This window comes from Chroicocephalus ridibundus, chromosome 1, assembly GCF_963924245.1.
Source record: "Chroicocephalus ridibundus chromosome 1, bChrRid1.1, whole genome shotgun sequence".
Classification (NCBI taxonomy): Eukaryota; Metazoa; Chordata; class Aves; order Charadriiformes; family Laridae; genus Chroicocephalus; species Chroicocephalus ridibundus.
Window position 1 is genome coordinate 88,635,683 of NC_086284.1, and position 25,637 is coordinate 88,661,319.

At 38.0% G+C, this 25,637-nt stretch overlaps 1 protein-coding gene across 6 annotated transcripts in view; it reads left to right on the forward strand.

Moving 5' to 3' along the window:
• The window catches only part of CNKSR2 (connector enhancer of kinase suppressor of Ras 2), a 216,650-nt gene that overhangs the window by 122,987 nt on the left and 68,026 nt on the right, over window positions 1–25,637 (forward strand). For all 6 annotated transcript variants that reach the window (XM_063342919.1, XM_063342929.1, XM_063342934.1 and 3 more), the window contains 4 exons: window positions 3,083–3,216; window positions 7,090–7,301; window positions 11,128–11,217; window positions 12,904–13,118. In XM_063342919.1, coding sequence (XP_063198989.1) covers window positions 3,083–3,216; window positions 7,090–7,301; window positions 11,128–11,217; window positions 12,904–13,118 — 651 coding nt within the window. The remainder of the gene's footprint in view (window positions 1–3,082; window positions 3,217–7,089; window positions 7,302–11,127; window positions 11,218–12,903; window positions 13,119–25,637) is intronic.

Here is a 25,637-nt window from a genome sequence, read left to right on the forward strand (position 1 = left end):
AGGAGAGACCACGTGAATGCTTTTACCATGGAGCCATTCTTTTAAAAGAGCTTACTGATTTATCTGGTGAAATGGTGATAAATATATTCTTTTTTTAAAAAGTGGTGACCTACATTTAAAATTGGATTTCTCCTTTTTTTTCCAGTTCCGCAGCTTTTTCTTTTTTGTGGAAATAAACTGGAGAGTTGATTTTGACAATATGACACAAATATGGAAAAGATATGAGACATCCTAGTATGTTTTGGGACAATCCTGTGGGATTGTGCTTCCTCTTATACTAGATTGTATTACAGTTTCTATTCCCTTGGGAGCTCCAGGTGCCCTGGGAAGATCTACCCACATTGCCATCCTCTGGCAAATTACACTGTAATTTCACCTCTAAAAGTGTCTGACATGGGGAGGGTTTGAGGGAAACCTTTCACCTTCAAGTAGCTGGATAACTTGTGTTTTTCTGTGGTTTTTCTTCCTGCTGCACTCACTCTTTTAACCACCTTGCTGAGCCAAAAGATGAACCAAAAATATGCATTTGTCAAAGACGCACTAACCCCAACTGTTGATTTCCAGCATCTTCCAGCAAACTGTTCTGGAGGACAAACCGACCTGTTTGTCTGGGCTGTGTATTACCAGGCACCGATGAAGTGTGAAGTTACCCAACAGAATCCTCAGACTTCAGCAAAATAGGTTTTTTGGGGAATTAAGCCCATATCATTATTATTTCAGTAGTTAAGCCCAGGTATTCCAGGCTGTAGCACAAGTGAAATTCTTTATCTGTGTCCTCCAGCAGCTGGTCAGGACCACCAGGGGCTCATCAACCTCTTTTAAGTCCATTTGACTGTTAACACTGGAGCATGTTTTTCCTTATATGATAGAAACCATAAACTCCTATTGATTGCCACCAGTCTAGTTCCCTCTTTCCTCTTATCTGCCTATTCATTCTGGTAAAGTAAAGGGCTGTCTTATTCCTCAAAGGGAAGAGCAAATCCATCTTGTCTTCCTGTCAGCGTGAGCCATGAACAACAGCAACCTGGGCTTAATAAGCGTAAACAGGGTCTGGGTCACAACATTCTTTTGGCTTACAATGAAAATTAATTCTACAAGGTACTCAGCAAGCCACGAAGTGTACTTGTCGTAGAAGTGCAAAGTATCAGAAAGGAAATAGTCAGTGTTGTGTTAGTAAGTGGTTCAAGACCATCTATGGCTACAGTGTCACAGGTGAAAATTCAAAGGATTAGATTTTTGTTTCTCTGAAAGAGGTCTTTTTTAATTTGTTTTTGTTTTTTTACCCAGTTTTGCCACCAAATTTATTCTTATTTTTGCAGACTTCTGTCTTCTTGTTTTTAGTGGTTGTAAAGTCTTTTGCCTGTCTGGTTTTGTGTGTGTGTCCTTCTCCCTCTCTTCCTGTAAATACTGGCAGTCCTTCATTGGCCTGGCTACAGAACACTCACGTTAACTCTAATGAGCAAGGAAAGAATTTAGCAGTACCACTGTTTACAGAAGATGGTTTTCTAACATTCAGAAAGGGAAAACTTGTGTCAGGTTATAGCTCTTGCTCTACAGGTGGACTTGCAAAGTTCTAACAAGAAAGTTTTAAGCATACATTGTATTATGTTTGAGATAAATAAGATCTAACAGAGCTCTTTTCCTAAAACTAGGCAGTAACTGGCTAAAGGATGTCGAAGGTTTCCTAAGTGGCATGCATTATTCAGACATACAGATTGAAAAAAAGTAAGGCAATGGTAGGGGCTTTGCTTGATAAACATAAATTCAAATGGCTCATCACAAGCTTATGAAAGGCCAACATTTTGAAAACGTTCCTGTTGGACTCCTGGGGTTTTCTGCAGTATAGGCATAATGCTACAGTGTCAAGATTAATATCTTGAAAATGAGAACTGATTATTCTGCACAGGAATGCTCTGTTGGTCTGTCATAAATTATTCTTAATATTACTGGCAGAAGGATCTTTCTACACACCCGTAAATACAATGTGAAACGTTTGTATCCTCCAGTAGTTATTTAAGTCAGAAGTTATAGGTATGCTGAACCCATAACGGTAATCCCAACACTTCTTTCTTCAAAAAGATGGAGGGGAAAGAACTCTTTCAAAGCAAAACTCAGCATTTGCCTAATATTAGATTAATTTTAGGGTATATGAAGATACTGCTGTACTTGCTGGTTTGCCATTTCCTTTTTCTTCTGCTTGAGTTTAGCTATCGCACAAGCCAAGCAACATGAGACTTTTGTTATTGAGCAGACATGTTACTAAGCAGACTAAAGCAATCTGTAGAGAGACTGTTAGAAAATCTTGCTATACTTTGCAACCTTCAGTGATTTAATAAAGCCTTCAGATGGTTGGTCATTATTTAGCTAGCCAAGATAGTTGAGGAAGAAAAAGGGGTGCCTAATTCGTGAGAGAGGGAGATGTGATTAAGAGGAAGAATCCTATTTGGACTGGAATGATAGCTAGAATTCGTGATTATTCTGCAAGGAAGGTACAATTTATTTACCTATGAGTAAATGTTACTTTGTGAGGAGTGTGCCCAGGGGAGTGAAGAGTAATAATAATCTCTAGTTTATCCTCTATCATACTGCATGTGCTATGAGGACAGAGTACCTGATTTTACAGCATCTGCAGACATAAACTGAAGCTTTTACAGTTAATTCTGAAGCTGTAGAGCAGATGGGGGGAGATGACATTCAATTTAATGCCTACTTATGCACCTTTTACTGTAAACGCTAGACTTTTTCTTTACAATGTTAGTTTAATTAAGGAATTCACTGGATGCTGTATGTTACTTACTCATTAAGATTTCACCAGTGGCTCTAGTGATTACTATTTTTATGGGCATTGGCAATAATCTTGCTATGCAAAAGGGAAAAAGATGTAATCAGAGCCTAATACATGTCCATTTGTAGATCTGTCTCCTTAGTATGAGTGTTTTTTCAGTCAGTTTAAAAGTACACAAAACATTAGAACTGTTAAGTATTTAACTTTCTGAACTATAGAATTTTCATAGCTTTCTCAAATAAAAATGTATAATATATAAGGATAATCTTGGTTATTTCTCTCTCTCTTTTGAACCAGCCTCTTATTCCTAGAAGTCCTACGAGCAGTGTTGCTACGCCATCCAGCACTATCAGCACACCTACAAAAAGAGATAGCTCTGCCCTTCAGGATCTCTACATACCCCCTCCTCCAACAGAACCTTATGTTCCAAGGTAAAAAATACCATTTCAGGTGCAATTCGATTTCAAGAATATTTGTAAAGTAACTGACCATTCTGTTCCTACCCATTTATCAGCCTGCCCTGCGGGATTAGGGTGATAATACTTCATTTTGCAGGTGAACTGGTTATTAAGGGTAGATGTGCTGAATCAGACCCGCAATGGTCAGAATCAGTGTCTTGTCTGCAGAGCAGACAACAGCCTTTAGAAAAGAAGGTTCAATACCCCATTTTCTCAAATATGGGGTAATCTGTTGTCTGTGGCAGTCTCGTCCTTCTTCACAAGAGCAAAAATTATCTGAAAGCCTGAACCTGTATCTAGGAAAAGGGTTTGTATCTGTGCCCTTGCCTAATAACCATGATGCAACAAGGGAGGCTGAGCTAAAAGCAAGAAACTTTCAACTTGAACAAGAGCGCTGTTTTGTTATGCCGTAGTGTTTTCTGTTTTAGATATATTTGATTTGATAGTGTGAGAGCAAATTTCAGGATTGCGTTTGAGTGTGTCTGCTCTGCTGGATTCTGCAGTGACCATGGAAGATCTGTTACTCCAACCTGCCACCTGGAACAGGCATTTTCATCTCTCCCAGGTCTCTGGGCTTGCTGAGCCAGAAAAGCAGCAGATCCTCCTTGCAGATTCATCACCCTACCCTTACACGACCTCAAATGATTCAGTATAATTCCGTAATGTACACAGATGTTGCTTTCCTTAAATTCTGAGAGAATTATGGCCTATAAATAGTATCTGCTCAGAGGTCTAGGAACGTATTTAAGAGGAATCAGTATTTTTAAAGCTTCCATGTTCTTAGACACAGGCTATCATATGTCTAGTCAATGTATTTTTTAAAAAACTTGTTTTTCTTTTAGTTAACTTTCTTGGAAAGGTTGTAAGGGCAGCATGTCCTTTCTTGTACCTGAGTTTCTGGTAGCTGAGATTTTCTTAGACTTTCTTATCAGTAACTCTTATAGCCAATTAATAAGATGTATGACCTGACACTGACAAGACTTCCCTGGGGGTTATCCAAGAGTGAGTGAGGTATGTGGCAAATGAAATTGCTTAGTGGAGAGGAGAAGTTGTGATTCTATGATAAATTCTTACTCTTCAGAGATATGAAAAGCCTTCCAGGGCAAAAGAGCGACTTTCCACTTCATGATTTAGGTGATGTCACATGTCACAAGCCTTTTGTGAAGCCATAAGCTGAGTCCCATGTTCCTTCCTCATCCCTGCCTTGTCTGTTACCTGGCTTGTTTTTTATTTCTTGAAAAAAAAAAAATTGCCATTTTATTTCAAATGTGACACATATGAACCAGTTGAACTTGCTGACACAACTACTCTACTACCTGTCTTAAAGTGACAAAGAGACAGAGTACGTAGTCTGGTTCACTATTTTGTTTGCCTTCTAATTAAATAAAAACATCGTCAGTCATGACACTTGAATTGTTCATAAAGATTGAATGTGTCTTACCTCTCTGATAACGGTATTTTGTTATGTCTGTGTAAATATTTTAAGGACATGGTTTTTGTAAAATCTACAGAAAAAATGAAGTATTTAATTCTAACCCACTAACAAAGAAAGCTGCAAAAAGAAAGCCCAACCAAAACAGTCTTAGGTTTCTCTTTGAATGCAGTAGTTATATGGTGAAGACCTGTTGCTCTTGAAACTGAGACTGTACTATCTTAAAAGAAATAGTGCCTTTGTACTGCTACTGATCATGTTTACCACCACAAAAATACTTTTATTTGAGAAGAAATGCATCCTCTTTTTTGAAGTATTTTTAGTGAATGTTCACTGCTCAGCAGTTTTTGAGGTCTGCTCTAGAAATTGAGATATTCAAAATACATTTTGATTATTTATTAATAACATTTCTTAAAGCATGATGATAATGCAGTAGTTTGGACCAATTCTGATTAAATCTTATAATACATATTAGTACAAGCTGTAATCTTTCAGAGAGATTAAACTATGTACATTTGATTTTTTTTTATCAGCTTAATCCTAATGGACTACACTTCATTTCACAAACCTGTCACATAGTGTACAGTGTTTCTGAATAATCTGTTTTGGTATTTCATCAGGTTTTTTTGTCTATGATTAACTATATTTAAGCATGTCTTTATTTCGGGTATTATCAAACTGTTCAGCATCTGTTTCTCAGTTTGTTGTTGCCATTCCAAGGGGAAAAAACCAAACAAACCAAACAAACCAACCCTCCTTTTGTTACTGGAATAGAGTAAAAGACTTGATATTTGGATGTAAATTGTAAAACCCTGAAGCCATGCTGCCTTGGTGATGATACCAACAGATGTATGCCGACAGGTGGCATGAAAAAGAGGGACCGACACTTTCTGCATGGCAGTTACTTAGAAGTGCTGGTCATAAGTTAGTGCCTGCTCAAATTTGTCAAATACCTTTGGTGGTGAGGACTGAAGCCGCCATCTCCAGAGGGTGGTGACAAAGGCTTTTTGCCTCGTGGCTCTGCACTTCTCTCCGTGCTCGCAGTAAAGATACCTCCAGCTCAGGCTGCCCTCCTTATCGCGGAGCCTTCCGTGTGCCAGCCCCTGATGGTACCTGCAGCTCTGATTAGCATCCGGCTGTTTTATGCCAGTCTCCATTGTGTTACCTGCCGTGGTCTCCCAGCACTGTCACCTCAGAAGGTCTTTCTGTGACTGGAGATGAGCTCACAGCCCCAATAGGGCTGCACTAGTCCCCCTTGATAAGCCAACACCATCCCTGTTTGGGGAAAGCAGCCTGGCAAAGCCATCGAAGCGGTCAGCGGGGGTTAGTGCTGCTGTGCTGTCACAGCCAACACAGGATGGCCCTTTTTCATCCTCCATGACTGCCTGCATCCCACGAGGAGGCTTTGCTTCCACCTCAGATGGAGTCTCAGGGTGCCAAGGGAAGCGTGGTTCAGCACGCCGGACGGCTTGGAACTCATATGGCAGCCCACAGGGGCAGAAGCTCTCTCCAGTGAGGGCATGAGGCCCCAGCTTCTCTCTTGGCTGCCTCCTATGCATTTTGCTGCTTGGAAATTGCCGTCTGATAAGGTCTTTTGCAGCCATCTCCAGGCACAGTCCTACTAGCAGTGTCACTGAGCCCTGCTTCATCTAGTGCAAGGAGAGGGCTCCTACCCCAGGCACAGCTGGCTCTCTTGTTTGCTGCCTTCAAGTAATTTGCGTTTTCAGAGAGTGGGGTGGGGATACTAGGAAGGAAATGGCAAAATCATCTTGGGGATCTCTGCAGAAACTGCAAAGTGCATGCCTTGCAATGCACTGCTGTCCTGGGATAGCAGCTCATGATCAGGTGCTACACACCCTATTTGGTACTGCATGGGTGTATCTATACAACTTCTAGGCCTGAATAGATTGTGCAAGACTATGTCAAATGTCTATACATCATGGGTCCCTGGTTCTTCTTGCTCTGAGGTTAGTTTGTAAGGAATCAGATTGAATTTGTCCATTCTTGCCATATAGCCATGTCTTCAAACTGTCTGATGTATATAAAAATGTAAGGTCAACATTATTTCTCTGCCCTAAATCAGAAAATGCTAAGTAGATGCCAAAAAAAAAAGCCCAAGGGAAAAAAAAAATTAGCTGCATGTCAGCTTTATTTCTATGATTCTTTTCAAGTGAAGTCAGTAAGATGGATAAACCCTGTAAAATAATAGAATAAGCAGAGATGTGAGATAACTGCCACATACATGCATACATATGCATGTATGATTTGTGATCCTCGTATTGGTCGATGGCATCTGTTACCTGCTTATATAAAATTTTAACATATTCCCAAGTTTATTGAAATAGTCACAGTAAAAAAAAAAATTAAACACTGTCTTATTCCAATATATTAAAAAACTCTCTTGTTTACTAAAGGGATGAAAAGGGAAATCTCCCCTGTGATGATGTTGGCAGACATATAGTGGGCAAGCCAGTTCATACAGGATCCGAATCTCCAAACTCATTTCTTGACCAAGAATATCGGAAACGCTTTAATGTGGTTGAAGAAGATGCAGTTTTGTACTGCTATGAATATGAGAAAGGAAGAACAAGTGGTCCTGGAAGGAGAGAGAGCACACCAACATATGGTATGGCATTGATCTAATAAGGATAATCACCATTTGTTGATCTTAGGATTTTAATGCATCTGCTTTTGTTTTTAAGCATGAAAACGTTTTCAATGGCCATTGATTTTGCTAAGAATTCTGTACAACTTTAGTCCAATTTTAACCTAAGAGCTTATTCTGTGCAAGAAAAAAATAATTACTTAGTATAATAGGGAGGGCAAGTCCAGTTTTATATTGCTGATTTTTCTGAATATAAGTTCTGTAATTTTGTTATCAGTTTAGTTTTCCAGATTATGCCTTAGTATCATTTCATTTAAAAAAAAAAAAACAAACAAAACAAAAACACAAACAAAAACCTGACAGAAACCCAAGTATTTTTAATAAAAATACAGGACGGAATTGTTATCTCAGTATAAGTGCAAGACTTGCATAGTTTCAGGAATTCAGCATTAGAAAAATTTACTCAAGTGTAACAGTTTTAAAGATCAAAAGCACTTCAGATTTACTAAGAGATGACATGCTGCTTTCATGCTGCACTGCTGTCTAAAAGTCTTTAATTTTTCTGAAGTATGACTGACAATAGAATGCTTTTTTTGTAATACTGTATTAACCCCCTGTAACTTCCTATATGGGAAATGATGACTTCCTATGTATAGCAGTTCCTCTTTATTTGAGGTTATATATTGTCTAAGAAAGAATTTTGCATGTAAACACACACCCGTGTATTCATGCTACTTCCATGCCTTGGATTTTAACTTCTTTAGGCTGAGAACTCCAAAAAAAATTTCTGGTGAGAGTTTTGCTCCTCAAACCTTTATGTTGCAGGTTATTTTTCCTTTGAATCTGTTGGAACATTTCCTTTAGCTAGCATTGTAACTTGTTTCAGCTTTGGACTGAGAGAATTGGTTTCCTGCTGCCGAGTATGAAATTGTGCAGTCGTAGAGTCGTTAGCACATAGAATAAAATGAAGAGGAAATCTCATATTTAAAAAAGATATTTTGAACTACTATGGTATTAGCTGAGCACACACTCGAATATTTTTTCACAGTACTTGCTGTGTTATTTCAGTTTTTAAACTGAGCACAAGCTGTATATCGGAGTTGTTATAGTAATCCTGACATCATATCCCTTTGAGAAGAAGATAGACTTAATTTATGACAAAGCGTAAATTTAGGACATCATGCGGCCAAGCTCCAAAATCACCTGGGAACGTTGATACAAACTGAGCTTGAGCTGTGTAAAGTATCCTCAGGACCTGGAGCAATGTGCTTGCCCAACACTAAAGGATGCATTTTCATAAAATGCACCCTTTCTGCACAACTACAAAATCCTGCTACAAAATCCCCAGTATCCTTTTGATTTCAAAGTGTTTTCAGGTGTTTTCTGACCATGCCCATAGTGTACAAAATAACTGCTAAGTTTTCAAAGTGGATATATCAATTTCATTACTCTAGTATTTCAACTATTACAATTGGTGGATGCAGTCAGTTCCATTAAAAGAGATGTACTCTCTGTTCCGGATGTTAAATTTTAATACTGGTGGTCTAGAGTGAAGAGGAATACCTTTCTTCTTCAAGGCCCGCTGAATCCATTATTGTGTTACAGGGTAGCTTTTTAAGCCTTTTTTTCTGTTAGCAGAAAGGGTTATAAATACATGGATCAAAGACTGCACTGAAAATCAGTCATTATTTAACACATTTGTTATACAGCCTTTCACTTTTGATCTCACTTCTTTTTTAATGAATTCGCACCATCGAGACCATTTTCATTTAAGTGTATTTTCTATAAATATTACCATTTCAGCATTAAAATTCTAAAGTTACCCACATGGCATTTATTAGCATAAGATTGGTGGCTGGGCATGACCTTAAGATTTCACAGAAATCTGGAAAATGACAATAACACTCTTCTGGCTTATGGTGACCCATTAAAAAAGGTCAAACAGAGTTCCAAGGCCTAGAGAAATAATTGTTTTCAACATGTACTCATCATTAATTATGTGGTGGTGTTAATTTTTTCAAAAATATTTCTCAGTCCTCCTTTGTGAGAGGTTAATAGGGCCCTCCATAATTTCTTTATTGGAATCTTCTGACATTTTTGACAAAGTTAACAAAGAGATTTCTCTTTCATGTTCTTACTGGCTTCCAGCTGTTGTTTAATGATTGCTAATTGGCCTCGGAAAGCTTCTGTTCGCATCCCAAGGAAGACATTTTCCTGAGTGTAGTCACCGGGGAAAACAGATTTAGGGAATCCATGGGGATTAACAAGGAGGGGATTAGCAGAGGTAGCAGGCGAGTGAAACTTGAATTTGAGGAAAGATAAAAATTTGGTCATTGCAGTTTTATTGCCAGATACGAAACCTCAAGCATTTTAAACAGCTAGAGATTTTGTAAGAAATTTGTTATGGCTATAGCTTTTGATAACAATCAGACTTTATATGATTCTGTAGCCTTTGTATCTTTTTAAGTGTGCAGATCCTTTCAGTAAGATACTATGAGTTCAGGCTCACAAACAAGAGAAAGTTGTATTTCTAGAAAAAATAAACATTGAAAGTTACTTCTGATCAAGTAAACATGAGCCAAATACATCCCCACTCAGGAAATGACTTCTTAACTGTGTGCTCTAAATCTCACTGGCTTCAATCAGACTTAAATATGTGTCCATAAATAGTAAAATAAATGATAAATAAAAAGTTAAATATATATGTTGTATTTCCTGACACCAGTACAGACAGTACAACCTTTTACCGTTATGCTGCCTGCATGGTATTGGTGTATTTCCCATGGATGCCATACTTCAATAGGTCAACAGACATGTTTGAATATTTGTTTTCATTACAAACACGTTTCTTTTTCAGTGTATCATGGATTTAACCAAAACATGGAATAAGGCCGATCACCTTTATGTAGGGGTTTTCTACTAAAATCATTAACAAGACTTCTGAAGTTGTTACTTTAAGCTCTGCTACTTTTAAAAACAAATTATTTTCCCACTTTTTGGTTTTGTGACCAGTAGAATGATTCAAAAAAGAGCAAGGGCTGACCTTCTTGTGAAAACATTTTGTTCTCAGTCTGCCAGATTTAGCTTGCTAAAAACTTCTGACCACTTTAAGTATCCCCACTAAGTTGCACAGCACACTTTCACTGAATTTCCAACTATATTTGTGGAATCCTTAAGCAGAAATCATAGTTCATAGCTTTTTTTAAAATCAATTCAGCAGCTTCAAAATCAAAATTTAAAAGATATAATAGTCTTCAGCTTTTCTGTCTCTTGCTGTCTGAAATCAAAGTGAATTCACTAATAGTAATGTACTTGGCTTTTGGTGGATGAAACGCTGCAGAAGAAATTACATGCAGAGTTTTTCTGCTTCTTTTCTTACTCAGTCACTGTTGGATCTTTTAAGCCCACCAGCAAAGATGCTCTTTGTGAAGGTACTTTAGTAATGTGGACACATTGCTGTTACCAACAATTCACAAATGCTTTAAAACGTGTTCTCTCCATATGTGTGCCAGGGGCTTCCAGAATAATAAATAGATATTGTTGAGTGAAAACTACAGTAATTTAAATGCATTTGTCAGTCTCAGATGTCAGTCCGCTGGTGATTTTTTTAGGGCACTGGATTTATTTTCTAAACTTAAAAAAAATCCATTAAATACTTAGCTGCTTCTTGTCTGTTAAATAAAATAGAACTTCTATCTTAACCTCTTGTTCAGAGGTGATGCTGGACGCTCCTTCCTAAGCAACCCTGTAGAATAGCAGCTTAGCACATAATTTGTTCTTCTCCTAAAGAATGTTAGTTTAATACTGCCTTATGGTGCATGATCTCAATTTTTTCCTCTGTTTCCAGGGAAACTAAGGCCTATTTCTATGCCAGTAGAATATAACTGGGTGGGGGATTATGAAGACCCCAATAAAATAAAAAGAGATAGTAGGAGAGGTAAGTGACCTGAACATGCATCTTTTAGAAGGCATTGTGGGTTTTGTCATACTTTCAGCCGTTACTTTACTGCTTGCTTAGGTAAATATTTTTTGTGAACCTGTTAGGGGTTCTTTCATTCTTAATTTTTTGCAGAGCCTTTATTAGGATTAGGGAAGTTGCTCAGCCAGGCAAAAGAAAATCATGATGGCAAAGCCCTGCTATTTGGCTTAACTTTATATTGGCATTTCATTGATTCAGCTGTATTATCCAGTCCATTTCAGAACTGGCCTTAATTTTATAATACTAGAGCACAAATGTATGGTTATTAGTGATTAATATTGTTATTGTTAAATGACAATTATATATGACATTTCTCTGTCTTCATGAGTTCTTTTTGGATGGAAAACATTCTACAGCAGCGTGAGATTCACTTCAAAATCATTGAGAATAAGTTCTTCAAAATTCTGATTTGTGAGGCTCAGATATGTGACTTCACATACAAAATGATAACCTCTGAGATGGCTGTTATCACCCTGGAACAAGATGTTACAGTAATGATAGATATTTCAATAAAAATACTAAGTATTTTTATTAATGCTTACTTTTATTAAGTAAGCATTAATAAAAATATAAAATTTTGTTATAAAATACTTAATACTTTTATTAAGTAAGCATTCAGTAGGGATCAAAAAAGGAAACACTGTTAGAAACTATTAGGAAAAGAATAGAAGACAAATAAAGAAGTGTTCTGCTAGTGTGTAAGTTCTTGCTCATACTGGGTATGTGTGCAGTTCTGGTCTCTTCATCTCTTTAAGAAAAATACAGTAGAATTGAAGAAGGTTTAGAAGACTACAAAAAAGATCAGATATACGGAGTGGCTTCCAAACCAGGGTCAATTCAGTAGTCCGGCCATCACCAGTTTGGGAGAATTTGGGCAGGACATAATAAAGGTTTATAAAATCCTATGTGGAATGAAGTAAGAAAATAGATTTGTCACTGTTTTTTCCGTAACAAGACCCAACAGACATCAGATGTCTCCATCGAGCGCTGGTTTAAAAGAAAAAGATCTGGCTTCTCATGCAATTGGGTTCAAGCTAAGGAACCTCTTGCCACAGGAGGTTATGGATACTAAAAGTTCACATTAATACAAGGAAAGACCAGACAAGTTTGTGAAAGACAAATCTGCTGAGGCTTCCTAAATTCACAAACATTGTTTCTCTCTTGGGATGTCCCTCAGCTACAAGCTCGTAGGTGCTGGAAGAGTATTCAGGGAATGGATGGATGATATGGTGAAAGATCTCAAATGAATTTTCAAAGCAAAATACTTTTAAACGTATGACACCACAGTTATTTGTATTCGTTAGGAACTTGTTTTAAAAGATCACAGATATGATCATAAGTGTATCATTGCTCGTTTTTTGAAAACTCCAAGACAGAATTTATTGGTATGGGTCTTCTTTTATATTCTGTTCCTTTTATTGCCAAAAATACCAGAAAACAGCAAGAATTAGGAATTTTCCCTACCAAAAGATCACTTTCATATTATATCCAGACCAAAGAAGCAAATGGGTTTTGTTAAAGAAATACTCTTGAAGGGTTAAAATTGACAGTAGCTCTTAGCAAGAATATTATATGCTTCGCAAGCAGGATTAACATACATACAACAATTCACAATGATGTTTTGCATTACTTCTCTTTCAACAGAAAATTCATTGCTTCGCTATATGAGCAATGAAAAAATAGGTCAAGAAGACTACATGTTTCAGAGGAATAGCAAAAAGGATACTGGGAAAAAGTCCAAAAAGAAAGGAGACAAGAGTAGTAGTCCAAGTCATTACTCACTGTTACCTAGTTTACAAATGGACTCATTGAGACAAGAAGTCATGGGCACACCTGGACCAGAAACTGCTTTGTACCACGTGAGTAAAAATAACATTAACAAAAGTTGTTGTTTTCTGCTTGTGATGAGAGACTGTCTTGTTTTTATAGTGGTGTTGAAACCTTTTTTGGACTGTTGCTGTTGCACTGATTCCTATTTTTCAGGTAATAACTAGATCTCAAAGAAATACTTTAGAATTCTTTATTTTACTGTTACAAATGTGGGATGGACACCAGTGTTTTATCTCCTTTAACTAGAAGATGTCGTGTTTGAAATGGAGCGTGGTACCTCTGCCTTGACTTAACTTGCTACTGATGGAAAGGGAAGAGGCAGCAGTTTCCAGACTGGCTAGAAACCTTCTTTCCAGCATCTATGTCACTACAATATGCTAAGTCTTATCAGGCAAACCCGTTACTACAGGTACTTGAAAGGCCTGATAGTGGCAGGAGAACTTGCGGGAGGCATTTGTTTTTCCTTTGAGGTAGGGGGAGCCCTAATGCATGGAACTGTTCTTAACATATAGCCCTCCTAACTCAAGTAAATGTGAAGGAAGGGACGCTGCTGAATAGGACGTAAAAGTAAAATTGCAGTAACTTGCTAGTTTTTAAATGTGTCAAGAAAATTGAGTTAGAAGATCACAACATATTTTAGATATGATATCACATTCACCCCATCAAAGTATTTACATTTTAAATCTCAGTAAAAGATGTCATTGTAGAAGAATATACACACAGTAACTGCCCAGCAAAACAATAGAAATAATTGAAATTATCTTCATATACTAACAAAGATTATGTAATTTAGATTGCCAGTGTCTGAGGGAGATGGTAGTGTGGGCTTGTCAGGAAGTCTGCTGTGAAAAACTGGCAGGTGGAGCCTCACTGAACCTTTAAAAGACAAGTAAATTGGTTTCCTGTTGTAAAACATCTCTATGGATCGCATTATAATTGGTGTAGATTACTTGAAACTAATGGAGCCTTTACATCCTTTTACACAATCTGAGTGCTTGCTCCACTGGCTTCTAACATTCCTTGGCGTGCTGCCGTGTATAGGCGAGTGATAAATTTCAGAGAAGATGTTGTTTAGTATTAAAACTAAGTGCTTGTGGTGCAATTAAATCAGGTCCCCAGATTCAAGAACTGCTATTCCCTTTCTTTTTCATTTGTAGTAGTTCAGGTATGATGATAAACATTTTTTCTTACATTCTTATTTCCAACTTTATTTTTATGCTCTTCTTGTAAATTAGAAATCTGATAGTGGAGAGATTTCCATTTGCAAAGGCAGACCGATATATAGTGATTCCCTAATACATGAAGCCAAGAAGATTGTAAGCGTCCCCAAACCGTCCTCTTTGTACTGTCTGCAGTCTTTCCTAGAAGGAATGTAGTCAATGCAAGAGCCCTTGAAATCAAATATTTGCAGAACAAAATAAAAAATTATTTGTGTAACAGAGGACTTTCCACTCTGTAAAGAATAGTGCAGTAAATTTGCAACACTTTCCGTGTATTGAAAGAATACTCGTCTCTCAATAACATTTTTTTCTGAGTATACATTAACTTCCTGACACTGTGCAGCAAGAAAAACTATTTTTTTAAGGTGCCATTTTTGTTCTTCCTCGGTTTCCTCTATTACCCATTATGTCTAGTTTCCAAACTGTGTACAAAAATAAATGACGTACAGAGGAACTGGAAGATTCTTCAGAATTCTGATGTGGAAATTAATGAGCAACAGCAAACTTAGAATTGACAACCAGCATTTTTCATGTACTTTGAATACCCATCCACAAAAGAGCTGAACTGTTAGCACCGCAGATTCCACCAGAGTCTGCTAATCCTTTTTGTGCATCATTACCATTAAAGGATGTCTCTCTCTATAATGCCATTGAATCTTCAGCATCTTTTTGGACGTTTAGTGGGAGCTTATTTATTTATAAAAATAAATAAAGGTTATTTGTTCTTCAGAATACAAATCAGTATTGATCTGCTGACTGGCTTTGCAGCAAAATGCATGAAATAAACAGACAGAGGAAGCTTGGGCCATTGATTTGTCCCCGGGGAAGTGGGAGGGAGCCCTTCACAAAGCGTGTACAGCCCTCTGCAGCTGATTATTGCTGGTCCTATCGCTGGGAGCCACCTGGCTGCCACTTTGCAGTACAATACAGTTCCCTTTCTGTGGTAATGGCCCCCAAGCATACTGGCTTATGAAACCCTAATCTAGCTTGCAGATGGGGCTACATGTCTTTGTCAGGTAGCAGAGCCAGAGGTTTTGTAATAAATTGGACAGAACTTTTCTTAAAATCTTAAATAAACAGTGCAGCGAGCAGATAAAGAACAGGGGAATACAGATAAAACACAAGGAACTCATATCTGACTGCAGTACAATTTTATTAAACTGTAGGTAACAAATAGGACAGTGAAAACATACTTTGTGCTCAAATTGCAAATTGCATCTTAAAGATCACTACGAGGTTGCTGTCCTATTAAAAATATTTTTTTACAAGCATCTGCTACCTAGTTTTCACAAAGACTTTGGATTGTCTGTAAATGGGAGCCTCTGGATGAGCATGAGTTCGGTGCAGAGGAATGGTGGTCACTCCAAAAACTGCACTAATGGTAGTGAAAGAGACTGGGGTTTTTGATTTGGGTTTTTGTTTGGTTTTGGTTTTGGTTTTTTTTTTAAGAAGTTGATGTTTTCATCATACAAGAATATCAGATGAAGAGAGAATACCGCCACTCTCTGCCAGTGGATTTTCCTGAAGCGCAGCTCCTACCAGGTGGCTGTAGTTGAACCTGTACCTATAGTGCCTCAGTTGTTTGTATTAGGTCCCACTATTAGAGAATACTCCAACAGCCTCGTTAAGTAGTTCCAATCCCTGGTTGCTCTTGTTGTTAAAAGTTTGCACCTGTTAGCCTGTGTTTACTTGGCTTCTGTGTCCAACATTAGTTATAAATGTACCTATATCCTCTCGATTTAAAGGTCTTTTGTTACCAAATCTCCCAATATAGGAATTTACAGGTTGTAATCAAATCACTTTGTAGCCTTCTCTTGCTTAAAAGAAATAGAATAAGCATCCTGGGTTCCCCATCAGGGAGTGTGTTTTCATATCCACTGAACATAATTGATGTGATAGGTGATGTAATAGCAAAAGAAAAACTAGTTTGTGTTGTGTCTGTGAAGTAATCACCTCTTGTATCCACTTTTAATCCTCACATACAAAGTGTCTTCACCACTTTAATTTGTTTTGTTTCCCATTCCAGAAAGTTTTCCCAGCGTATGTTGATTTCTAGCCAAGTTGTTAGTTTTGCATTCTATTTTTCTTCCTCAGTATTGCAAATGAATTACCAACACAAGAGGGTTGATGTTTTTATTAAGCCAAGGCAAACTGTTCGAGCTGTTGCTAATCTTGTGTGCAAGCAGGTGTTCAATGTGATCTATTGCCGTAGATATAAAATGGTGCAGTTAAAATTGTCTTGGACCTTTGGGGCACAAGAGATGAAAGCTCTGACACATGATTATAGTTTTTTAAGTTCATTATGTTATTCTGTATAGGAATTTCCGTGGCACGTTGTGCTTTGTTTTCATTGCAGGAAAATAATGTGGTTATTTAGAAGGGAGACAGTGTCGTGAGTCAAAAGAAGTTCTGTATCAGGTTAATAATAATCTGTTCCTATCTGGATCAATAGAACTTTCCCTTAGTCTAGAAACAGCATTGCTATGGGAGGAAAAGATTGCAGCATATTGTGTATAGTAGGGATTTACACAAGAAAAAGTAATCTTGCTTACGAACTGTTTCCAAACCTTCACCAATAAACTTATATTATTGGCCCTGTTCCTTCTCCCTTCCTGCCTCCTATCCCTTTGACTTTTCCAGTGTATGCGCACTTGTTCATATGTATTTAGCAGTACCTAATGACTTGCTTGTCATAGGAAAAGTGACCAAAAAGTAACAGCTTCTCACTTTGCTGATAACCAGCCTATTTAAAATTATTTAATTAATTACAGTAGTTTTCTCGGTCTTTTTAATCGTTTTTGAAAATGAAGTAAGTTTAGTAGCAAGATGTACCATTTAAAGTTCATATATCTGGAACAGGTGGCTTAGGCATGGATGCAGGAAAGAAATGAAGGATTTGTTCTGTAGGGATTTTGCTGAATCTACGTGTATAGATATGTACATATGCACTATATTTAATATTCCAGTTTTAATTTAAGGGAGGGATAAAATAAAAGCCATCAGTTGGAGGTCTTTTGCTCCAAACTCAGTGAAGTTTGGCAAACTTATTTTTTTCCTCTTTAGCGATGTGTAACTCTCCACGTGGCTGGAGTGCAGCTCAGTGACTCTTAACCCACATAATTAATTTCAGTACTTGCTCCAATGAGCCACCTACGGAGAGCCAAGCAGTCTCCTTTCTACTCTGCCAGTGAAGACACTGAGGCAACGACAATGAGGGATTTGGCCAAGGTTACTATTTCAGTTCTCTCTCTCTGCTAGTCCTCATGAGGTTGCCGTCCCGGTTCCGCTCAGTGGCTTTGCTCAGCAGAGCTGGTGGGTCTGCACCAGTCTGGGCATGCAAAGTTCAATTGGTTGCAACAGTGATCTTGTTGAACATACTGTAAGTGAAGAAGATTTGCTTATGGACCTATTGCAAAAATCAGGTTTTAGCTAATGAGACAAATTGGAAAGGAGGCAGTAATTTTTAAGAAAAAATAACTTTTCTACTTAAACGGTGAACGTTTCCAGATATTTCTTGCCTCCCCCACCCCTCCAGAGACAAATACAGGAAAATGCTTTTTTAAAAGTTCAATTCAAAATGTATGTATTTAGATGTTCTCAATACAGAGGAGAATTTACCAGAAGCTCAAGATTTTGAAAACTTTAAAATCTGACTCAAGTGGTTGATTTTCTCTTACTCCTCCTATTCCTCTCTGCAGAAAGGCTGAAAGAAAGGAAAAAGAGAAGGTACTGGAACATAAAGTACCTACATTTTTATGAAAATTCTTTAATTGAATATGCATGTATTTATGAAACCTTTTAATTGTAGTACTCAGTAACTAGCATTTAAGAAAGTGCAGAACATATGCAGAAATCTTCTGAATAGAAATGGTATCTTATATATATATACATACTGGAAAACTATTTACAAAAACAAAACAAAACAAAAAAAAACCCCACCACAGAAAAACTAGCAGTTTATTATAATTGTAAGCTTCACAGTATTTAAAGATCTTCTGCTTGGTGAATTTTTAGTATGGATATTTGTAATTAAACAAAAATAAGTTTGTAGAGAAAAAAATGGAAAATCAATTGCACAGATTTTAAGTAGGTGTCTGAAATCTAGAATGTCCTTGTACCATTACAACAGATGGAGTTGGTACATTTTCTTCTTCAAAATGTTTGAAGTCCAACTATGGTAGTATTTAAATATCAAAGCTCCCTTTTCCTTCTTCTCCTCCTTGTTTTCACAATTGTCTATAGTTAGACTTGTAATTACTATAGAATAAAAGTCTAGCAGTTGATATCAAAGTCCGCTTTAACCTAAGTGCATATTGAAAAATATTTTCCCTAAGTATTTCCATAATTTTTGTTAACATTTGAATTAGTATCGCTTCTTCTCTGTGGTCTTTCATCTCCATTTAAATATTTGTATTAAAATAATACTGAATGATTACAGACTTACAGGCATCAATCATCAGCAAGGGAAATTTTAAACTCCTCCTTGAAAATGTACCTGTCAGAAATACTTGATTTAAAAAATTATGCTTGTGTTAAAAAGCATTGGCATTTTTATATTTCCAGCTAAGAAACTGCACTGGATTTCAAATAACTGCCCAGAAATTAAATGCATATCAGAAAGAGCTTTTGAAATATTTCATAATTGTGAAAAATTTCAGTCTATCTATTACCACAGTAAGAAAGGATTAAAAAGCTCGTTCCTCTGCTGCTTTGTTGCAAATTAGCCTTTTACAGTCTAAATATAATTGTGCATGCACCAGATTCCATTGTAAAGGTAGGAAAACAAAAACCTCAACTGAATGTAGCACATATACCGTTGAAATTTTGTAAGCAAAAAAACCTGTCATTTTTCATGATGTCTACCTTTTTCAAAAACAGCTCTCTCAAATTGGACTCCAAGAATGCTCCCAGGTGCCTCAGTAGAACAAGTCCAATAGCCTGAACTGCTGTGATGCCCTAGTTTCTTCTCAAGTGTTTGTCTGTTTATGAAGGTGCAGCATAGCTTGGCACTGGTAAAAACTAAACACTGGGATATCCCTCTCTGGAGGTGACTGAAGCATTTATGACATTTAGATCCCTTTCTTCTGGGGGATGTTACACCGGTCATCTCTCACCTTAGTTTTTGTAGCCTTACGGGAATGTAGGAGAGTACTTGAGCCTGTTGTACAACTTCAACTCCTTGTTCATTTTCCCATCAACGAGCATGTAACAAGGAAATAAGGCTGTGATGATACGTAGGTCCACGTGTGTGGAAATGGAAGGAACTCTCCATTCTGCAGTAGAAACAGAGCTAAATAGGCTTATGAAGTTACAGAATAATATGATTTGGAGTTCTTTTAAAAGACTCAATATCTATTCAGGGGCAATAGTGCTGGTAGAACGTTTCATAGAATGCATTGCAGAGTAGAATACCCAATTTTGCTATGAAGGCATCATGCGCACGTAGCTTGTATCCATCTCTCTTGTCAGCTTCCTCCAGTATAGTTCAGGTATAGAAGGCCTTTTGCTCTGAGACACAATTGGAAAGAATAACAATTAAAAAAATTCAACAACAATTAACAATTCAGTAAGGGGAAGACAGGTAAGATGAAGAAACATAATGGAAAATTCTTACCTAATTCCTTCTATTGCCTTCATGAGTCTGAAACGCTGTTGTCGTGTCCCACAGCACAAAATCATCCCGTTGGCCGTAGGCAGCTTCGAATGCCTACACATTGGCATATGTTGGGTTTCTTTCAATTGGAGACACATGGTTTCATGTATCTGATTGAGACAGAAGAGCAGCACCTCTCATGACTTCAATCTGGAATAGTGGTTCCAGCCCTTGGTCAGCTGCTTCACTCCAAAAAGAAACCATCTAAATGTTACTATATGTATTTCTTCCTTCCAATGCAGCACTATATAAATGTAACAAGCACAAGAAAAGTAATAAAAATAGCAGTTATGTTGTTAAAATCAGCGTAGGAACTTCATCTAGGTCATAAGTGAACGTGTGGCATATAAAAAACAAAATGATGAAACAGTTAGCAGTTAGCCAATGAGCAAGGTAAGCCTTACTCCATAAGGTGCTTCTGACAATTGGAAGTGATTAGGATAGCCATAAGACTGTTGTGCTAAAAGGTAAATGTAGCTATTCCATCTGGGTTTGGTAAAAATCTGGTCCGAAATAAATCTGCATTTCTGAGAGAAAAGGCAAGAGAGAAACAGCATATAAATTCCTTGCTAATGGAAGATAGCATTGTATTATTTTTAGACTAGCGCAATCAAGATAGAGGAATAGAGAGGCCTCCTGGGTCTAGTCCTCTGCTATTGCAGTTAATCACCTTCATTTAATCCTATTCAGATATGTATTAAACTCCACATTTAAACATGGTGTGAATTGCTAATGGTGGGACCAGAAAAAGGTGGTAAACTGCGTGAATGGATGGCCAGTTGTCGTAATTCCAAGAAAAATGTTGTATGGAGGGGAGGAAAGAGAACAAAATTATAATTAGCCTGCCAGCAAGAAAAAGGCATCACTCCTAATGAACTTGCAGCAGAAAAAATACAAGCGCCTCAGAAAACAGCATAAAAAGCATAGGATAATAGGATAATTTAGGCTGGGAGGGACCTCAGGAGGTCTCTACTCTGGTCTTTGGCTCAAAGCAGGGCCAGCTCAGAGGTCAGACAAGGCTTCTCAGGGCTTTGCCCAGCCAGGTGTTGAAGACCTCCTGAGATGGAGACCGCGCGAACTCATGGCCCACCTGCTGCACTGCTTGGCTGTCCTCATGGCAAAGCAGTTGGAGGTGAGAGATAAAGCAGAGATTTCAGCGGCAGCTGAGAGGATAGCAGCTTGCTCAGATTTAAGGCATAGCTCCTGTTGTATCATTGCTGTTTAGCTAAAACCATCTTGTGAAAGTGCCTCAGTAATCTCACATTTGTTTTGCCAGTTCTAGATTCTGAGTCCTTTGAACTCAAGACTGAAGAGAGTGGATGGGCATATGCAGCTTTTATAGTTGAGTTCTGGTTCAGCATACATTTTGTGAAATAGTAATATTTAGTCTCCTTAGGAGGGAGTGCTAAGTTCTTTTAATTATATGGAATAATACCTGCATTGTTCATGAGGAATATTATTCCTGTCACAGGTAAGAGAATATTTTCACATCTGCATTACTTCTCTTTGAAAGAAGCAGTTAATATCATGAATTTTCTCTTATTGGGGAAGCGGTTGCCAAAATGAAATTTGAAGGTATTGAATGTGGAAGATTTTACATCTATTTCTATATACTCTGTCATTTTTATTAAAATCCAGAGTTAACTATTGCAGCAAAGCAAAATGCTCTAGAGATGAGGTAAGATTGGTTTATGGGCCATCATGAAGCACAATTGGAGTTTTTTGTGAAAAAAATTTATTTTAAACTTTTTCTATTACCTTCTTTCAGATCAGATCATCAGGGAAAAAATGGCCTGTTATAATTTCTTTCCATGACGAAGCTGGGGAATTCTTTCAAAATGAGAGAGTTATAGTAAAGGTCATCTAGTCCAGCTCTGCCAGTCTAGATTTATTCTTCACTGCATATGATATAATGCTCTGAAAGTGTAATTTTACATTGTCAAGAGATGTAGATCTATAGACTAATAAATCTCCCAGCTCAGAACGTTTCCTAATTTCCTTTCACATCCCCATTCTGTATTTTTCTGTTATCTATTTCAATTAATCATTCCTGGTTGTATTCTGCTTTTATTATCTGATGGAGGACTTTTGCCTTTGTAGATATTAACATTATTTGTACACCAGTAAGCTACATTACCCATAGCTGGTACAATCACAGTAGCACAATTGAGAGATTTTTTTTTTTAAATGTAGAATAAGTGATTTAGTCCCTCGGTTATTCCCCTTTGATAAGGAAGAGATGAAGCGCAGCGTATTGTAGCAGAGAAGTGCATGTGAGGCATTGCACAGAGGGGACTCGGCATGAGTTATCACTGCAATATGTTGGGGAGTGTCACATCTGTGAGAACTTAGATCTAGGTCCTGACTTCTCAACTGGCTCCTCTCTGTTCTCCTTTCTGCGCAAGGAAAAGGGAGGCATCAGAACTATGAAAGCAGTGAACCAAGGACACTGGCCGGCACGCGTCGTGAAATCTGGCGTTCTACAAAACTTGTATTGAGTGGTGAAAGTGTTGTTTGAATTGCGGGAGCGCAGATGCCCATTTCAGTGTTACTGTTTTACCACAGTGCTTTGACAAGCAGCACAACTGTTGCTGAACGAGTGATTTTTTTCAAAGTGGTGGTTTTGACTCCGCAGGAGTCTCTGCCCCATTCCTCTGCCCCGCTTACACGCTGGTGGCCCCTGGAGCCTCTGGCTGACACATAATGCGGGAGGTGGCATTGTTGCACCCAGGAGGAAAATGGCTCTTTGCAGCAGTGCGGCTCCTGAGCAGAAGCTGTTTTATTAGGTGTTTCTGTTTTACTGGAAAGAAGTGCTTGTTGCTTAGCGCCTGATCTCTGACTCAGCCCATCCATCTCTGCTACTCTGCTGCAGAGGAAAAAACCTCATATTTTTCATATAGAGATAACTGCTTTTTGTCCTTTTCTCAAGGATGTCCCTTTGCTTTCAGATTAACCCAAGCAGTTTGTGTTTCTAACACCACAGAATTCTGATTTTAGAATGAAGTGTAAAACTAATTTTGTAAGCTAGTTTGTAACCATAAGGTCACCATAGCCAGCACAGAATTAAAAAGACCTGATGTTAACTTTCCCCACCTTCTAAGATGTGCTGTTTCATCTTATGCTTAGAGGAAATTTTACTGAATTCCAGCAAGTAATGTGACTTTTATCCTGGAATGAGCTGTTCTTTTTCTGCCTTAATTCATAGGTGGAATGGAAATGTTTGGTATGAATTTTAACAGAATATATGATGGCTGAGATACAAACGCTCTTTCCCTCATTTCTCCATGGAAACTTCCCCTCTATTCAAGATCTTGTTACTTCCCGTGGTCAAGAGCTACCTGAATTCAGTCCTGGTGTGTGACTATTACTACAGCTATTGCTACAAGCTGTTCCTGGTAGCATGATGCACCGACAAAGAGGCACAAAGATCTACGGTCTGGAAATATCATTTTAGTCCTGCAGATTACAAATGCCAAGAAATCTCCAAGCCATGGAAATTATTATAAGGACATGTCCTTAACAGTAACGTAACCAGTAGATACAGTTTTCTCCTGAGAAATGCTGCTATTTAAAAGGAGAAAATTTGGGTTTGTATGTTTTATGTTCTAGAGATCGGCAAGGAAAGCATTTTGGTGGCTCTAAATTGTCTTGTGCATCTCCTTTACTAAGACTGCTTCTTTCACACACCACTGTGCTCCAGAAAAGCACAATTTTCTCTTTTATTGATCTTTCTCCAAAAACTTAATATTTTTGAAAGTCAGAATGAGTTTCTTTCACGGAGAGAATATTATGCCCAAGTGCTAACAGAGAATAGCTTGCAAGCGTATATCTTCCTCAAAGCAAAAATCTGTTTTCTCAGTTCTGCCCTCACTCATGACAGAGCACCTACATCCCCTGCACTTTTCTCTGTCACGCAGTCAGACTGAGCAAGATGAAAGAGATCATGCCGAGGGACACAGTCAGAAGTGTTGCTGACTGTTCCTGCAGAAGGAGCTGTGTATGTACGCTTTTCATAATAAGCAAGCACCTAGGTGTTGTAGGGGGGCATGGGACCTTTATTTTAAGCTAATGATTTTTCATCTGGAAAGACCATGGGCCTGATGCAAGATTTTGTTAATGCCCTGGAGTTGATTTCTGTAGTGGTTTACAATAGTTTAAGACCTCCCCAGAAGGTCCAGGATTGGTTCCATCCTGTGCCACAGACCACCTCTCTAATCTAACATAGATCACTTGCAGAAGTTTCTTAAATCTGCTTGGATAGTCTTATTGTTTTAATATTTAGATAAACATACAGAGGAAAACCTACCTTTCCCGTGAATAAGACAGAAATTTTCTAAGCAAAACCAGATTTTTCCTGGAGGAAACTGCGTCATTTGAAAGTGATTTGTTTGACTGACCGATATCTGCTGGAGGAGCAACACTACAGGGCACAAGCAATCCACGAGGCTTCTGGAGCGCATATGGGGTCACTTGTCCCAGGGATACATTCTGAAAGGAGATAAAGTGAAATACAGGAAAATCCTTGTAAACGTAAGAAAAAAACTGCTTTTACTGTGAAGATGGTTTAACTGGAGCACGTTGCCCATGGAGTATGCGGAGTCTCCATCTTTGGAGATATTAAAAACCCAACCAGACACAGCCCTTAGCAACCCACTGTAGTTGACCTTGCTTAGAGCAACAGGGTTGGGTAAGACGATCTCCAGAGCTGCCCTCCTGCCTCAGACATTTTGTGGTTCTCTGACTGGTCCATTCTGTTCAGTAAGAGGTGAAACTGGGAATTGCTCTGGGGTAGAAATCAAAATAAAGGGTTAAATAGCCTTCTGTAATGGGTGATAATTAAGTTTCTTTTTCCATCTTAAATGGATGCAGTTGAAACATACACAGTGACGGAACAACTGATGCATCCTGGACTTTTGCCATTAAAGAATACATATAGTTTTCGAGCCCTCCGTTTCTCTCTTAGATTACTTACTGTCAATAAAAGCAGTGTGGGAGGTACCAAAATTACATGTTTCAGAGTAGATGTAGAACAGAAGAATGATCTCAGAATAAATTATTCGAATGAACAGCACTTGTCTACTTTAACTTTTTATCCTCATTTGCTTCAGGCAGCTATGACAGCGCTGCAGTCCTTGTTCTGTCAGTTGAAAAGACAGTGGGGGAATGTGAGCACTCTCATTTAAACTTGATATTGTCCAGAAGTTTTACTGCTTCAGCATTTCAATTAAAGCATCCTGTGGCTTAATGGCTAAGAAGGAAAATCTTTCGCTGGTGGTGGAAAGCATTTTTCTCAAAATGGCCTGAAGATTTAAAAATTGTTTTAATTTATTTTTCTAGGTTTTGCATACATTATGCTAACAAATTTGCACAAACAATTTGCACTAGCTTGTGCAACTGAAAATTTGCATCCAACTAATGCAAAATTTGCTACCGAGTCCCCCTAAATTATGAGAAAAAGTTTAGGGATGGGAGAACTAATAAAAATCCCTGAACAGAGAAGCTATGCTTGCTATCACATTTCAGACAACCACAGTTCTGTCCTTTGCTAGCATATTCTTTTTGGATAAGCAGATTTAGGAACAGTTATATGAAAAGATTAGGCATCTTTGATAGTAACAGCCCTCATCCTGCACAGGTAATGTAGCCATTGCCTGCAACAGAAGCAGCTAGAAAGT